Source organism: Pundamilia nyererei, unplaced genomic scaffold (assembly GCF_000239375.1).
Source record: "Pundamilia nyererei isolate P.nyererei 1_Seehausen unplaced genomic scaffold, PunNye1.0 scaffold00323, whole genome shotgun sequence".
Classification (NCBI taxonomy): Eukaryota; Metazoa; Chordata; class Actinopteri; order Cichliformes; family Cichlidae; genus Pundamilia; species Pundamilia nyererei.
In genome coordinates, this window is record NW_005187724.1 from 434,955 (window position 1) to 452,676 (window position 17,722).

The window sequence follows — 17,722 nt, forward strand, 5'->3', positions numbered from 1 at the left end:
TGTGTGTGTGTGTGTGTGGGTACAGATGGACAATGGTGGATAGGACAGGTGTGTGGACAGGTGTACAGGCTTGAGTATGTAGGCACAAGTGTTTCTACAGGCTCCAAACTCAACCGAGACGTGCACACAGCTACCAGCCACGCTGTCGGCAGCATTTGCTAACAAATCTTAAGTGCAGAACACAATCTGCCCTCAGTCCTCAAAAAGCCATTTACAAGTGAACTACTTCATTTCCTTACAGTTTAATTACCTAATTCCACCCAGTTGGAAACCACCACTGAAATGAAATCCTTTGTTGGAATGGACGTTTCTTGTAATTTCTGATTCCCTCATATTTTCCCCACCCAATAATATGACTTCACCTCTAGGGGGAGCCCTCTGTTTCCCTATCGGTTGGGGAACCAGCTAATTGGTGTGGTTAATTGCACCATAATAGAAAAATGCTGGCGGCAGTCTACGTGCGTTTGAGCGCCAGTGCAACCCTGGGCCGAGGCTCAGTGTGCGCTGAAGTGGACTTCTGCTGGATGGGACTTGAGGGATCACGGAGAGAGTCAGACAATGGCTTACCCAGGGTGGTCCTGGTGGGGTGGCTGTGCTTTTTTTAAGGATGCTTCTGTATCTACTGCCTGTCAGCTGCACCAGTCTGTTTATTTGTGTGCGTGCTCCCAGTGATACCAGTTACTTCAGTGTTTTCATGGAGGCCTCTCCCTCCCTGCTGTTTGCTTAGTGCAGGCTGAGGCAGACAGCTCAGTGTGGGCTTAGGATTCATACACACATATACACACACACATTCACAAACACACAGTCTGCATGCTCCAGGCACTCTCATTCTCTTTTCTTATCTAATCTCGAGCCTGTGTTTGTATGTGTGGCTAAAGGTTCATATTATTACTGCCTGTGCATGCAAGCATCTCCTCCGTCTGCATGCCTCCTCTTTGTTTTTGTGGCTAAATATTACCCATACAAATGCATATAGCGCCATTGGTGGTGTTACTTTAAGTATTTCTGTGTGCAGGCACCCTTGCACAGGTGTCCTTTCCAGTTTTTGTGCCCTTGCATAGTGCGGATCTGCTTGATTGTCATTTCTGTCATGTCTGCATGGACATTTTTGGTAGTCAGCTCCAGTTTGTTGGAGAGCTGGCTCCATGCCAGTTCATTACTAAAGCGGCTACTATTTCTCCCTGCTCTTGCGAGTCTGTTTGCATCCATTAGTGTAAAATATAGCTAAAATAAACCTGAAATAGAAATACATGTTGAAAAATATCACAGATGAAAACGATTGGAATTGTAAAATTAGTTTTCATGCTGATTGAGGCACATAACCCCTGTCTTCATGTGTCTGTGTGTGTGTGTCTGTGTGTGTGTGTGTGTGTGCGTTCACTGATGTGGAATCAGGTTTCGGCTTTTCTTAATCGGCTGTGTGGTTTGATGATAGGCAGTTTGGTTTCTCTGTGTGTTCCCCTGTGGTCTGTGTTTTCACCAACTGCTTGGCTGGTATAGGACCACAGTGGCCACAAGCCAGAGAGGTGCAGATGTTTCCCTGTCTGTGCTAAACATCTGTGTGGAGCAGGGGTGTCAAACATAGGGAGAGGGGCCCAGATCTGGCCTGCCAAAGGGTCACATTTGTCCCACTGCATGGCTTTGCAAAGTGTGAAATGTGCAGCCAAGTCATACCTGCCACTTGTCTGGTGTGGTGGGGCCAGCCTTACTGCACAGGAGCAAAAATGCAAAGGACAATGTTAAAAGTATTTCTAGAAGTTGCTTGAATGATAAAAACATAAAAATAATATTGTTTTTCAGTTACAGGAATTCTACATATGAAGACATGTAGTGACAGCAAACACAAGGAATGTGGAATACTATAGACGCAGAGTTGAAATTGCACTTAATTTTTATTTAAGATATCTTGGAACGTTTATGGTCTGTTTTTGTTCAGTTAAATCATGAAATGATAAAATAATTTAAGAACAAATAATACATTACTCTGGGACGAGATCGCAGATCCGAGCAGAGGAAATGAGCTTCCTCCAAGAGGTTTTGGGGCTCTCTGTTTCCCTCAGCAATGATCCTATCTCTGATTTCAGTGCTGAGTGGCTCAGAATTGAACTGCCGTGCCTCCGCATCGAAAAGAGCCACTTGTGGTATTTGACTTGCATGCCTCCTGGACAGCTCCTATTTGAGGTGTTTCTGGCATGTCCAGCAGGGACAGAGGCTTGTGTCTCGGCTGAGTAGAGCTGGAGGAGGTGGTCAGGGACAAGGCGGTGGACAGATGACACTAAAGAGGGGTAATGGTTTCACAATTTTTAGCTATGGCCCATTTAAATGTGGTTTGTCCAGAATATATGGCCACAAACTAAAAGGCAACACCCTGGTCTGCTTTCTTCCTTATTGACGTTTTAAAAAAACTAGTTCAGCATTTTGGGAAATGTCTCCTTCCCTCTTGATACCTTTACAATGGAGCCATGCTACTTGTTTTCAGTCTAAGATAAGCTGACAATCACCTGGCTACAACTTAATACAACAAACAGTTGCGTCTGTCATGAGCGGCTTTTAAAGCGGCGACTGTGTCGCACCTGCAGATCCACAAGGGAGCACAGGGTGTCCTCTGGTGAATTGAGAACAGCTTCTCTTTTTTTCTTTTTCAATTTCACTGCTATTCAGATTTAATATTCTTTTTAGCAAGCTGGCCAGCACAAAGGCAGACAGAATTTAAGGCAATATTTGGTGATCACACTTTTTCCTGCTGTTGCCACCCACTCAATGTGATTTCTGAATCAAATCTAAGAACCAGCGATTATTACTTTTCAAATCGATGTTGAATGTCGGACCAACGCTCGTTGCTATTTGCAGCTGAATTGGGGGTTTTACTCTCCAGAGAAATGTTTGTGAGAGCTCAAAAAAAAAAAAAAGTGTCCGAAATAAGCTTTCCACACATCCCCTGCCCCCGCTCTGCTACTGTGGGGATCTGCTCTTTTTCTCCCAAACTTTCATTCCCCATCTCTTCCCGGATGTCACTTTCTTCTGCCTCTTGCTCTCTCCTCAGCCCATCTCACCCTGCGTCCTCTCTTTCTTCAAGTGGCGTCTCCCAGCTTTCTCTGCGGGTATCTTCCTCCTCGTACAGCTCTACTGCTGTACGAGCCTTCAAACTGGCAAACAGTCATGCGGCTCTCCTATCACAATATAATGAGATTGCAAGCGCCCAAATTGAAAGAAGCCATTTTCTACAGCTGTCAACTTATTATCGAGGAGGGACCGACTTATTCTGGCGCCTCTAAAGGCAGCAGAGGAGAGAGAGGGATGGAGGTGATGGAGAGATCGAAGGGAGCAGGTTTTGAAAAATGGAGGGGGAGGAATGTGGGGAGCTGTTTTACATTTAACATTTTTCTTTTTCCGCTCTCTCCCAGTCTCTCTGGTATTTCAGTTTGGTCACTAGCACAGCCTTGAAGTCCGGGTCTTTTATTCACCATGTTCTTGTTAATATTTTAAACAGCACCGTGTAAGGCTTTCTAGGCCTGTGAACGTATGCGCCCGTTTGAGCGCCTCTCATCAAGTGTGAGTGTTTATTCTCCGTCCTCATGACTATTTATACAAACAGCAGGTACTGGATATTTGTCTCTGAGGGAATGGATTTCTCTATTTTGGCCAAGCTTCTCCCGGCCCATTTAAAATTCAGGCATTTAGGTATTGCTTTTATCCGTAGCACCTCCTAATGAGTGAGTGGTGTCTGAGTGGCTCTGTGGATCTAACCTGTTATTTTCTGGACAGGCCTCTAGTGCAATTCATTTTTTTCTTTTCCAGTTGTTTATTGTAAACTGCAGGGAGGAGCATGGGCACAGCTCTAAAAGAAAAAAAGTAAAATAAGGTGAGGAAAAGTTCTGCTGACGCACCTTTTACACGGCCGTGAAATACTTTGATGGTCAGATATGCATGGCCGCCTGAAGGGACAGAGCTGAAAGGAGTGTATTCTCCTCAGCAGAAGGGGAGCAGCAGCTCCTTTCCAAAGACATGCAAACAGACATGAGCGCAGCATTGATGCCCCAGTCGCATCCTTTAAATGTCATACGTTGGCCCGAATGGTTGCAGAGCTGGTTTAGGAGGTTTTGAAGATTCAGTACACAAGCTGTCAGTCATCACAAGCATCTGCTGGGTCCGATGGCAGTGCTGAGTTTGTTCTTATTTCCAAACAGGACAGCTGATTCTACTTGACATTGTCACAAGAGGTTTTCCCTCGTCTTTCAGACCTAATTCTGCTTTCATTCTGTGTTGATTGGGGTAATATGCTCTGTTTGTGCGTCCATATTGAGCTGTAGCGTAGTGTGACGTTAATCCAGCTTTTTATTAATGAGCCAGGCTGGTGAGTTTTTTATTCCCGTGAGCTGGTTTACTTTTTATCTGCCAGTTAGTAGGTTTGTTAAAATGATTTAACAGTAGGGCTTGGTGATATGGCCTAAAATTTATATCGCGATATAATTTGAAGCATGTGCGGTAATGATATATATCACGATATATTCTTTTCTTCTGTATAACGCATTTTCCACACTATAAGGCGCACTTAAAATCCTTTAATTTTCTCAAAAATCGAGAGTGTGCCTTATGTATGAATTCTGGTTGTGCTTACTGACCTCGAACCGATTTTGGCTGCAGAAATCTGTTAAAAAAGGTTTTAGTACAACTTTGGTAAGCTGCACTGCTTGATGGATTGTCAGAGCATTACGGCTGCCGTAGTGAGGAGCTTCGCGGAGTAATCTGAGTCCAAAACTCCGTCGGCGTCAGGTCCCAAAGTCAAACAACACCAAGAGTTAAAAACGGTCTAAATTCTTTCATCTTTAATTAAGTCATCAGCGTTGCTGCTTTATCGGGTGTAACAATTAAGTTTTACATCCATGAAAACAGGATTTATTAAATTTAACAGAGTTAGAAGTTAACAGGAAGTTAGCTCGCTAGTTTACACCTAAACATTTCATACCATGTTCTGACTGAGAGATTTTTGAAACTAATTAAAACGTACAGCTCTGCTACCACTTCCAACATAAATGAAGACAGAAAACTAAACAGCAGTGGCGTTTGCAGGGTCACTGAAGTCGGACTACCTGGTATATAATGATTTAGATTTTTAACCGGAAACTCCTTTTATCTACACATCTATCCATGCCACAACCTTCCATGCAGTTAAAGTTGTGGTATGCCTACGTGACCCTGGACCAAGATCAATTATGATGATCCAGGAACAACACCAATGCAGGGCTATCAGACACACCCTAGTGACCACAGTATTTTCTGTGGGATGAGAGGGGGAAGTAATGAGACATACTCCTTTATTAAAGCATTGATTTTGACATAAACAGGAGGTAAATATAGGTGATGCTAATGCCATTAGCTAATGCTTCTGCTCTATTTAGGTCCCAGCCTCAAATAATGTGGCTGCTGTGATAAATGTCAAACAAAGTCCAAATATAGGGCAGGCTGAGCCGGATGGATGATTATCAAAATATCAAACTTTAACACAATTTTTCCACATCTAAAACATAGTCGACATAATATTTTTCATGGGCATCATTGTTCCCCGAGCTTCACCTTGTGTTTGCTGTTATAACCAGTGATGAGAGGGGTTCTTCAACCTCTTAAAAGTAAGGGGAAAAAAAGAGGATAAAAGTGGACCTTTTATGCCACGCTGCAAAATTTCCATAAACGTTTGTGTGAGTTCTTCTGAAGGACATTGTTTAATTTAGTGAATTGTTGAAAGGTGCGTGTTGCCTGTTTAAAGTGAAGCTTCATCAGCTTTACACACCAAAGTCTGTTGACAGGTGTTTGCGGAATATGTGTGTGTGTGGCGTTTAAAGTCTTATGCATCTCCAAAGGGACTCAAGTCCCTCAACTCCTTTGAGTCAGCATCAGGTGGGGCTGCAGACTAAAAGAAACCTGAAAGTGAAAAAAACCCGTTGTGGGTGTTGAAATGAACTTACTATTCCTTGTGGTCTGGTCCTCCTCTCCACTTCAGGCTAGACCCTCAAGGCTGCATTAGCCATTACTAGCATAACAATGTCTGAAGTGAGCTGCCGAAGGTCAAATTGCATTGTGGAAAATGTGTGTGCCAGGTTGTGACAAGACAGAATTACATGTGGAATTTAAAAAAAGAGTATTTCTGGCTCTGCTCCATGCATTCTGATGATTTTTCTTTTTAAAAAGCCTTTATGAGTCTGGCAGTGGTAAAAGAAGGCAATGCTAAATCGGTGGAGGAAAACTGCATTGTGGAGATACAACCGAATAACACACAAATCTACATCTAATCGTTCAGTTAATAGGCCACGCCCCTTCAGTGGTTGGACAGAAACAAGAAAAAAAAAAGTCAAGAAATCGCTACCAGCCACTACCCTGCACTGTCTTTGTGAGCTCGCTGTTGGCCCTCGATGAGTGCATGCGTGTGCGCGCGCTCGCGCAGTTTTGTGTGTCGTGTATCTATCGTCTGTATAGTAGAGTGACCTTGATGTCTGTGCTCAGCAGGAAGACGCTAGAGAGGAGTGATTAACAAGAGAGAGACAAAAAGAGGAGAGAGAGAAGTGCAAAGAAAGATGAAAATATAAAACACAAAGGGAGGAGAAAAAAAGAACAGCAGGAGAACAGGGGGAGTGGGAAAGTTAAACACGCAAGTAAAAAAAAGAAAGAAAAGAAAAACAGTCTTGGAAACAAGTGAGAGAGCGAGAGAGACAGAGCGAGGGAAACGAGTTGTGAAAGAATGAGAAGCCAAACGAACGGGGGGGCAAATTAGGGTGGGGTGGAGGAATGACTCACCGCACATCTACTCACTTTTTTCTCCTTCTTCTTCTTCTTCTTCTTCTTCTTCTTCTCCCTGCAGGCAATCTGGAGGTGCAGTCATCAAGAACAGGTACGAAGGGGTGTGGGAGAGGGGTGGGGTGGTGAGGTTGAGTGGAGGGAGGGACAAAGGGAAGAATATCCCACTGCATGTTAATAAAACTCACACTTGTACAGGTGGGGAAATACTGTGCATACATTGTTCTTGCAGTGAGAATAAAGTGTTATATACTCTCTTACTGTACAGGATGTGTGTGTCTGTGTGTATGGGTGTGTGGTGTTAACAGTGAGTGGTCGCCAGCTTGTCTGCCGTGACCCAGGTTATTAGGACTGTGCATCTCCACTCCTACACACACACACACACACACACACACACACACACACACACACACACACACACACACACACACAGACTGTAGCTGTCCATGACTGTTCACCCACTGCCCCTTTTGATGGTTTGGCTGTGTGCAAGCTTCACGTTGCTCCTTGTTCTACTTAAAGCCTTCCTCTTTCGACTCACACGCCACACTGGACCTCCTCTTGTCCTTCACCTTTAACCCCTCCCTATAACCTCCATCCTTGTTCTTCCCCTTTGCTCTGACTCAGTCTTGGAGAGGAGTTTTATAAGGAGGCCATCGAACACTGTCGCAGCTACAATGCCCGTCTGTGTGCAGAGCGCTCCATGCGGCTCCCTTTCCTGGACTCCCAGACCGGGGTGGCCCAGAGCAACTGCTACATCTGGATGGAGAAGAACCACCGTGGACCAGGTTTGTGTATGTGTGTGTGTGTTTTTTTAGTGTTTTTACCCATCAGAGTGTTCTTCCTCTTCTTCTCCTATGTTGGTGTGTGTGTATGCCAGCTGTTGTGCTACACGAACTGTTCTCTCCAGTCGCTCATCACGCTTCTTCCTTCCTTCCATCCTCTGCTCTGCTTCTTTCTGTCTTTCCTTTTCATGCCTCCTACCTCTCACACCTCACCTTTTTTCCCCCAACGGGTGTTTCCTCATTGCTTTTTCCTTCTCTGTAACATCAGTGTGTTTTGGCACTGAATCAGACAGCCCTGTAGGCGATGTTACGCCGCTGGCACCAGCTATTCCAGAGACAACACACTTATGTGCGTGTAGTTTTGTGTAATGCCTGATGCATTAACCATTTTGGTTTGTACAATTTATTTATTTATTTTTTGCTTTCTGAGTGAGTCACTTTCAGATAAAACTTTATTTTCAATGTAACCCAAATTAGAATTGAACTCACTTATTGAATTTTTAAAAGAATTTTTAATTTTTATTTCGTGTTTGTAGATTTAAAGTTGTTTTTCTTTGTTTAATTTCACTACTTTATGTTAACTTTGAACAAAATTGCCACATTTTCTAAAACCACCAAACAAAACTTCATTGTTCATTGGATATTTTACACATGCACATTAACCCAACACAGCACCATCACACTTTTCTTTGGAGTGGTTTCGTCACACTGAGATCCAATAACTACTATTATAGCTTCCAATGGTGCACAGAGGACACAATATGATTTTTCCTGTAGTGTCACATACCCATACCAACATTTGTGGCCACATTAGCTGGCATCAGGGCTGTAGAGTGGTGAATGACAGTTAAATAAGCTACATTTTTGTAGTTTAGTGGTAGTTCAAGTAGTTAAAGACAACATGAAACACTAAACATATAAAGGCTAATTTACACCACTGAGCCCTCCTCAAAACTGATATACTGTAGATATAACTCCGTGAAGCTGGATTTAAAAAAACAAGTGCTTAAGGTTTTAAAAAAATGTTTAGCACCATCTTCTGACATCATGTGGTTGGTTGGTTGTGGTTAATAGCCTTACATTAGAGCAGTGTTTCCCAACCTTTTGGAGCCATGGCACATAGCACACAGCACACCACCAAACAAAAAATTTCACAAAAAACATATTGACAAAAAACATGCACCAGCTATAGCGGCTATAGTTTGGTGGAGGGGGCGATCGTGGCTCAAGAGTTGGGAGTTCACCTTGTAATCGGAAGGTTGCCGGTTCGAGCCCCGGCTTGGACAGTCTCGGTCATTGTGTCCTTGGGCAAGACACTTCACCCGTTGCCTACTGGTGGTGGTCAGAGGGCCCGGTGGCGCCAGTGTCCGGCAGCCTCGCCGGGTGGCTGTGGCTACAATGTAGCTTGCCATCACCTGTGTGTGTCAATGAGTGGATGACTGGATATGTAAAGCGCTTTGGGGTCCTTAGGGACTAGTAAAGCGCTATACAAATACAGGCCATTTGCCATTTCCCCATATACCATTTTTGCTTTCTTCTGACTACTACTCATGCTAGGACCTTCCTCTGGGTTGGACTTTTCTCCAGGACCCAGGTCAGATTGACTACTTTTGCTTTTCAAATATTTATCTATTGCTGTTACACCCTGCATTGTCGCATGACAATGTAATTTCTTCTTCATCTTCTTCTGTTTAATTGGCAGTTGGCAACCCGTTTAATTGGAGCAAGAAGTTGTACTGCCCTCTAGTGGAAGAGAATGTAGTAATTGTTTTGCCCGTTACGCTGGTCGCTTAGAGTACCAATCAGGTGAAACCAGATATTCTTCCACGGGACACCTGATCATTTCTCACGGCACTCCTATGCGCACAGTGGTTGGGAAACACTGAGCTAGCTAACATAAGCTAATATAAGTCTATTATCATCAACCAACCACATGACGTCACGTTCCGTACTGACAGAAGATGGCGCTAAACATGTTTTTAAAACTTTAAGCACCTATTTCTTAAATCCAGCTTCACAGACAGAGTTACATCTATGTCGGTTTTTGAGAGCAGGGCTCCATGGTGTAAATTAGTGTTTCATGTCATCTTTAAAAACACACAAAACAGTCAAAAGTAATCTAACTACTGAAAGCACAACTTGGGTCATAAAAGAAAACAGGAGATTTTTTTTATTTTCAGTTTTAATTTGACCATTTGCAAGTTTCCACTCTAAGTACATCACTTTCACTAGTTATGGCCTCTCCTGATTTTATCCTGTCCGCTCTGAAGACATGGCCAGGTTAGTTAGCTGAGGGTCTTTTGTTGTATTATATTTTTGTTATATCACATGTACATTTATCATTTTTTATAAGCACCCATTCACACCCAGTCACAGAAGCACTTTTTTAAATGTTTTTTTGCCTAAGTGCTTTCTGTCTCACATTCACACTCTGGTGAATGCATCAGAAAGCAACTTGGGTTCAGTATCTGTCTGTATACTATACTGGAGCAGCCAGGGATTGAACCATTAACCTTTGGATTACTAGATGACCTACTCCACCTCATGAGATGAGCTGCTCTAGCCCTCTTCAAAACAGTTTCAGAGCAGTTTCCCAAGAACACCAACTTTTGGATGAATTACTACGAGATCAGGTTGACACATAAATGCAGGGGTACATTCACAGGGGTCACTGGTGGTCACAAGATGGTAACAGTAGGTAACACCAATGGCCAGTGGTCCCTCTAGAGTTTCCTCAACAAGGCCACTTGGGCTAAAGGCTCACAACACCCAGTAATGATAGTACCAGTAATGAATGTACTGAAGTACAGTTATGTTATATAGTGTATTTGCTCTTTATTTATTTGTTATACTGTTTTCTCCTTCTACTTCACTATGTATTTGCAAGTTGCAACTCGTACAATTTATTTTAGGTCTTATTTTGCCGAATATAAAAATAAATCTTCCAATAAATGTATTATAGATAAAGTGACACAGCAGTATATAAGTAATTAGCTGTAATATAAATATTATATACACAGAATACACAGAATACTGCATAATTAATACTTTAAGTAAAACTTTTACACTGTTATTTAAGGATGAAGACTTTTACTTAAAGGGTGTAATGCCTATTTCACTACTATTTAAAGCAGAAGAATAAGAATAAATGTTTAGTTCTTATGCAATGCTACCTTTTCTGTAACACCATCTGTGTCGGGGCACTGCTCTGCACACGAGCTCTCGAGATAAACTAAAATAACAAACCTGAATAAATAACTGCGAAATGTTGTAAAATATAAAATGTGTTAGCGTTTAGCACCACTGTGTCTAGAGTCGCTCACAGTCTCTGGATGTGGGCTGTCTAGTTAATGATGTAAAACACCAAAATTAGTTACTTGGTAATTTATTCCAGCACATCAGACTTTGACATGCCAGAATTATGATTATTTAATAACCCACTTTCCTTCATGTACTAATTAATGTATCAATCATGCCAGTATGTGTGTTCCTCTGTATTTCAGGTCACGCTCCGGGCCAGTTGTACACATACCCCGCTCGCTGCTGGCGCAAGAAGAGACGGCTAAACATCTTGGAGGACCCGCGGCTTGTACCGATCGAGTTCAAGATAGGTGAGTAGGAAATGGGATGAACAGAAACACTTGAAAGAAACTGCAGAATATCTCAACTATGTTAGGTGTGGTAGACATTGCTTATAAATTCAGAGTCACACAGAATATCTCTTTTCTTTGAAAACTTTATGGATGTTATTGTATAACTAACTTCAGTGGAGTGATCATATTTGTAGAAAACTTTAACCTCATGCTTAAGTAACTTTTCTTATTTTCTTATTTTACCAACATTTTACAGCAATTGGTTAATGCTTTGAGAAAATTTAAAAACAGCAATTTTCCACAAGTGTTATACAATCATATGACGCTAAAATGGCCATGATCATTTCAGCCTCTGTGCCGTAGAGATGCTAAAAGTCACTGCAGTTTCATGAACAAGCCAAATGTCGTGTCCTCGGGGCTCTGTCAGCTCGGCTGTGCACGCCAGCGTGAAGTCGTGCTCTCTGCTGCTTTCTGATTGTAATCGTCTCGTTTCACAGACTACGAGGCATCTTTAAAGAAGGAGGGGGGGATCCCAGACGGTCCCGTGCTGGAGTCGCTGCTTGCTGGGGAAACCCTGGACAAGAAGGTAGAAACCAAGGAAGAAGAGCCCATGAGCGAGTGTCAGGTGAGACGCTGCTTCCTCTTTCCTCAGTCGTTTCTCTCTCTGTAGTTCTTTGTTGCTCTCCACGTCTTGTTGTTTTCTTCTCATGTCAGACTGTCTGTCTTTTTTTATCCATCTGTGTTTGCGTTTCTTTGTCTGTCTATGCCTTTTTGTGTGTGCGCGTCTCTCTCTCTCTCTCTTGGAGTGTGCGTTTTGGCGGTGACATGGGCTCCTGCGGCTCCTGACAGCGTGTGCGTGTTTCCCATCACTGCACTTGTGGCTTGTTGTTTTACGGGGATCCCGCTCAGTTGTTTCACAGACTTTGAAAATTGTTTTCTTTTTATCTTCTTTACATTAAAAGGAAACATAACTTATGTGCAAAAACTTAATGCTCATCTGTCTGGAGTATTTCACCAGCTCGAGGCTGCCGCTGTTGAACTCTCACGGACAGCTAATCAATCAGCAGTTGAGTGAATAGCGCTCACAGTGGCCCTTTGAGAGCTGGAGTCGTGTTTAGGGCGTCTAATCCGGGGCTTCCCCCAACTCCTGCTCTTCAGCAGGCAGGCGTTATACCGTGTGTCCCATCAAACACTCAACTATCAGCTTTTTACACTTTTCTTACTACAATATTTGAGCTCAGTGTCTGTGATATTCCACACATGAATATATTTGAACAAAGCTGGTGTCTTTGTTAAAATAGATGTTTAGTCCTACTAAAGCTCTTGCTAATAGAACGCTAAAAGCCTCTCATCCAAGAGGGGCACTCCACTGATTTTACGCATAGTCTTCAGTTTATTCATCACAACGGACTCTGCACAGCCTATGAAGTTTCTAATGAATAGGCTGTAATGCATACTCAAGTGAACCTTTTTGGGGGATTTAGGACACAATGGAGTTCGGTAAAACAAGCTATCAAGTTTTAATATAGGAAGTGGAAGTATGTTTTTGTTGGCTGACCCAAAAGGAAGAGTATGTCTGACACTTCTGCCTGCCTTTACTCATTCTGTCATGCCCCCCTCATCCCATGATTTGCCCAGTTTTATTAGATTTTCATGATCTACCTGTTTAATTGAGAAAATTGTGATTCAAATGTTGTCATATTTTATTGCAGCAAAACGGTGAAAGTATTGGTTATGTTCAGTGTTAATAGTGCTTTCATGCTGGGATCATCCGAACAAGTTAAAAACAGCAGGAAAGTGCGCAATTTAATTTAAACATACGGGCTCATGCAGGGTAAAAGGAAAAATAAATGACTTAAGCGATAAAAGGAAAGGAAACTAACCTGTATGACAGTCCATCTCTCCCTTTCTGTTTCTATATCTCACCAACAGAAGCTGCTTGTTGGGGATTTCCCTCATGAGCTGGAGGCGGATGACATGGATGAAGATGTTCCGAAGCGCAAGAACCGTACCAAAGCACGAGTAAGGAAACAGGGACATTTCAGTCTTTTCCACAGAAATTACTTACTTGTTAATGTGGAAGAGCAGAATCAGGAAAAAACAAATGACCTAGTCTGAGCTCAGAGTTATCAGCTCCAAATCTGTGTCCTGTCTGTAAGACATAAAGGCACGCAGTGCTGGAGACGTGACAGTGTATAAGGAATGATTACTGGAAACTTCACATAAATGTAAAATATAAGTTAGAAATCTTTTCGTGCTTTTTCTGTGTACCAGACTTTGAAGTGAAGTGTCATTACACAAAACTAGAAGTTATTGCAAATAAATGCAAACAGATACAGTGATTAAAATCATGCTGGGAAGACCTCTTTTATAACATCTTTGATTAGATCAGACAGGTCTTTTTTTCCCCCACACTCTTTTTGGGGATCCTATGGGAAGATAATCAAGTGTTAGCAATGCATTCTGAAAGTCACCACACACAAACTCTCTCTCTCTCTCTCTCTCTCACACACACACACACACACACACACACACACACACACACACACACACACACGCTTACACATACACCAGGGTTGCTAATTGGAACTGTTGCTCCCCTGCTAGGTGTCATCAGCCCCCTCCTGCTGGAAGTGGAGCTTTACACTGAGAGCAGATGATTAGAATGCAAACGTGTGTGTGTGTGTGTGTGTGTGTGTTGTGAAACAGTGAGTGAGGAGTGTGCTGCTATGCTGTCTTTATTGTGTATGAGTGTACAAAACTTAGTACATAATAAGCGTGGAAGTTCAAACTTTTATGATTATATTACATGTATTTTTACAAGTGTGTGTGTGTGTCTGTGTGTGTGTGTGCTCTCTGCAGGCCTATGGTGTTGGGGGCATGAGAAAGAGACAAGAGCTGCCTGCCATTGAAGACAGAGACAAGCCTTATGTCTGTGACAGTGAGCGTCACATTTTCTATGGATTCATTTAAGTTTCTCCTTTCTCGTTTCTTCTTGCAAACGTAGATAAATCTAATATTATACACTGCGTGTGTGTTCCAGTCTGCGGGAAGCGCTATAAGAACCGCCCAGGGCTGAGTTACCACTACACTCACACACACCTGGCAGATGAGGAGGGTGAAGAAGACTCAGAGCGACACACGCTACCCTTCCAACGCAAGAACAACCACAAGCGTGAGTCTGCACTTATCTGTCTGTCCATTTGCAGGTTGTTGTGGAGAGTTTTCAGAATATTTGTATTCAAAACAGACTAAGTATAAAACATTTTCAGGGTCATACCAACCATCCTTCATAATCACAGCTGATTGCCTTGAAGTTACCCCAGTGGCATTAGGGATGGGTACAGTGCTGACAAAGCCAAGTCCAGTGTGCACTTGTGTGCATTTTATAATAAGATTTAAGCTGAGTTTTCAGCTCTCTCTTATTCACATTTTAGAACCTTTTTCAACCGCGGTCAAACAATGTGAGCTTCCTTAGTAGAAGAAAAAGGGGTTAAACGTGCATTATAGGACACACTACACCCTGCATTGGGACTGAAAGTTTGCACTAGTTTGAGTCTGATGGACGCAGATTGTCACACTTTTGTTCTCTGTTAACTTCAAGTCTACAGAACGTGGCACATGGCACTTCAATATTAGCATGACTGCCCTGAGGCAAAGTTAGCCCTAGGGTAATTTTGCTCTTTTTCTTTTCTTGCAATGTTTAACCTTTCAGGGATTCGGCTGCTGTAGCCCTGAGCTAATGTCACTGTCAGACCTCATTCAAACTTCTACTATTACCACTGTATCAATACTGTATAGAAACTTTTCAGAAGTGACAAGATAGCTATTTCTGAATGTACAAATGCATCATTATAATGTAGCATACTTGCTATTCATAGGGCGGGTTGAGGGAACACCAAAACAAGCACATGATCATCAGTCATGTCAGTCGCAATGATGAATGTCTATTTGAAATAAAGCACAACCACAGTGTTTAATTTAAGCAAAACAACAGATACATTTTTGTATATGTTGATTGTGTGCCTGTGATTTGTGCCTGCCCTGCTACCTGCTTTCAGAACGTGCACACACAGACCAGTCGCTGTAAGGTTCCTGCCACAAATCTGGGTTTGACAAACTTTAGCAGGAGCTGAAGTTGTTGCTTTTACATGTTTTATTTACTCCTGCAGCTTTGTAGGGTTTCCTGCAGCAGCAGGATCAATACGTGCACCTGAGACAATGTTCATTTTTCAACATAATTATTAATTATTTCCAACACATAGAAAGGATGGGTCATGACGTGTGAACTGTTGATCTCTTCGGTAAAGTTCAAAACATTGTTCGTAAATTCTCAATCACTATTTGCAGTTGTGATTTTATGAATAACTGTGAGCCTGGGTGTTTACCGTGACTAATCTTAGCACAAAAAGTGAGGACATTTGTTTTCGGTCGATCCTTTTGTTGTTGTAACAATGCTTGTCTAATCGATGCAATGAATCTTATACTGTTGGAAAGCCTGTGTATTTCCCCTTACATGGTGCTGGATTTGAAAATTAATTTGCGGGTTGAGCAGCAGAGTTGCCAACTTGCCAGGTCTTCTCTGTCAACGTCAAACAGCTTCTGCTATTCACTAGCTGGGACCACATCCTCATTTTAGGTTTGACAGCATTTCTAGTAGTTAGTGGCAGATGGCTTGAACATGAATTGAGGCTGTGGGTAGAGGAAGGCTTCAGTGGCGGTGGCTCCCAGGCTGGGTAGATCCGCATGTACTAATGAGTAGTGAATGAACTGAAAAAGAGGAGGGAGGGTGGCGTAATATATAGAGAACCGGAAGGGTATGAAGGTGTGGTCCCAATCCTGAAATTCAGATGAGTTATCTCCTATTGACTCTTGTTTTGAACTCCTGGTACCCAAGATGGTGACAATTAGGAGCCTGATTGCTGCCTGATAGTGGTCAGCTGGTGTCTGCTCCAAGCATGCCAAGTTTGACTGATCTGAATAGGGCCTGTGGCATAGAGCAACTTTAAGATGATGCTCTGTAAAACCAAGATGCAGCATTATTTGGAGCGAGCACTAGTTCCATATAACAGTTGATATCAGATATAGGCTGTGGAGTGGGTGTCCCAAGAAGACTGTGTTTCCTCATCCTGTCCACATTTAGGAACCGCAGTCTTCTACAGATTTACAGTCAAGGTGTGGAGGATGATTTGGCCGACAGCTCTTTACCCAGACAATCCAGAACAGACTGAACATAGCATAACTTTTTCATTAGAGCAACTCACATACTCAACTCTGCTGCTCAACCCACAAATTGTCCTCACAAACATGGCACTATTTAAGTGGAAATAATCAGACTTTTCAACAGTGTAAGATTTATTGGGAAGAATGGGACCAGATGGTAATAATGACAGCACATTTAACACATTTATTGTGAGATCAAGACAAATTAGATATGTTATCACATAGAGACGGTTTTGTGTGTTTCTGACAACATTAAAAAAAGAACTTTACACTTGTGATAGACTTACACCATGCCATCTCTCTTTATGATTTCAAGAGTTAAAGGTGCAATTCATCTAATTAAATTCACCAACTAAAAATTAGTACTTAGTCAAAAAAGGTCTAAGTCATGCATCCATTTCTAAGGGGCATTGGGAGATCTGACCAGGATACTGAAAGTTAGAGAAATGAAATTACCCAGACTGTAAAGGTTCTTCTACCCAACCATCATCTATTTTACTTAATTGTATACCTCAGCCTTTGCTGTGAATGCATATCAGTTGTTAATGAGCTTTTAACTGGCGCTGATCAATTTTAAAGAAGTGCTAGTTTACAAGTCATACTACAGTAAGGAACATTTCCATCACACTCTTTAGACATCAACTTCTAGTGTATGTACATTTTTTTTTACAGGATGCAATATGGCTGCAGCTATCAAGGGCCTAATGAGAATCTCTTAATGCAGTGGTCCATAATATCATGAGGTAGTAATGATGATAGCGCTCGCTAATGCCTTCAGCTCTTCTTGAAGAGAATGTCGACAGCTATGCTGGGTTACAGATGAAATGTTTTTTCAGACTGACTAAAGTATCTAAACCATTAACTAGTGTTTTGTGACATTCATTAGCTCCAAAATATGAACTCTAGTGTATATAGTGATTTTTTTCCCAATCTCACAACATTCATATTTGTAGTTCTGACTGAACAAAAAGGAAGTAATAACAATAAAAACAAAATGAAAAAATATGGGTAGCTGCACTGGCATCTTCCAAATTATTCTTTTTAACATTAGTATTCAAAATTTTGCAATGGATGTATGCATTCCCATTTTCTGTTTGTATGGTGTGTGTATAGTAACACAAACGTTTAAGGTGGTGCGCTTAACAAACATTACAACCGCATTAGCAGCGCCTTTCCATGATGATGTTACAATTAAGCTTAAAGCACAAGTGTGGCCAAATGCTGTTAAAATGTCAGGGTTTAAGAAAGGAAATATAAAGTGACTAAACCCGCGTAAACACAACACAGTTAAAAGAACTTGAAATGCAAATATTTAATTCATTTTAGTTCAAT

At 42.0% G+C, this 17,722-nt stretch overlaps 1 protein-coding gene across 2 annotated transcripts in view; it reads left to right on the forward strand.

Annotated features, from left to right (window-relative positions):
• Positions 1-17,722, forward strand: part of dpf1 (double PHD fingers 1) — a 47,911-nt gene that overhangs the window by 5,596 nt on the left and 24,593 nt on the right. For both annotated transcript variants that reach the window (XM_005751719.1, XM_013915556.1), the window contains exons 2-8: positions 6,854-6,883; positions 7,417-7,577; positions 11,078-11,185; positions 11,665-11,792; positions 13,100-13,189; positions 14,030-14,108; positions 14,211-14,342. In XM_005751719.1, coding sequence (XP_005751776.1) covers positions 6,854-6,883; positions 7,417-7,577; positions 11,078-11,185; positions 11,665-11,792; positions 13,100-13,189; positions 14,030-14,108; positions 14,211-14,342 — 728 coding nt within the window. The remainder of the gene's footprint in view (positions 1-6,853; positions 6,884-7,416; positions 7,578-11,077; positions 11,186-11,664; positions 11,793-13,099; positions 13,190-14,029; positions 14,109-14,210; positions 14,343-17,722) is intronic.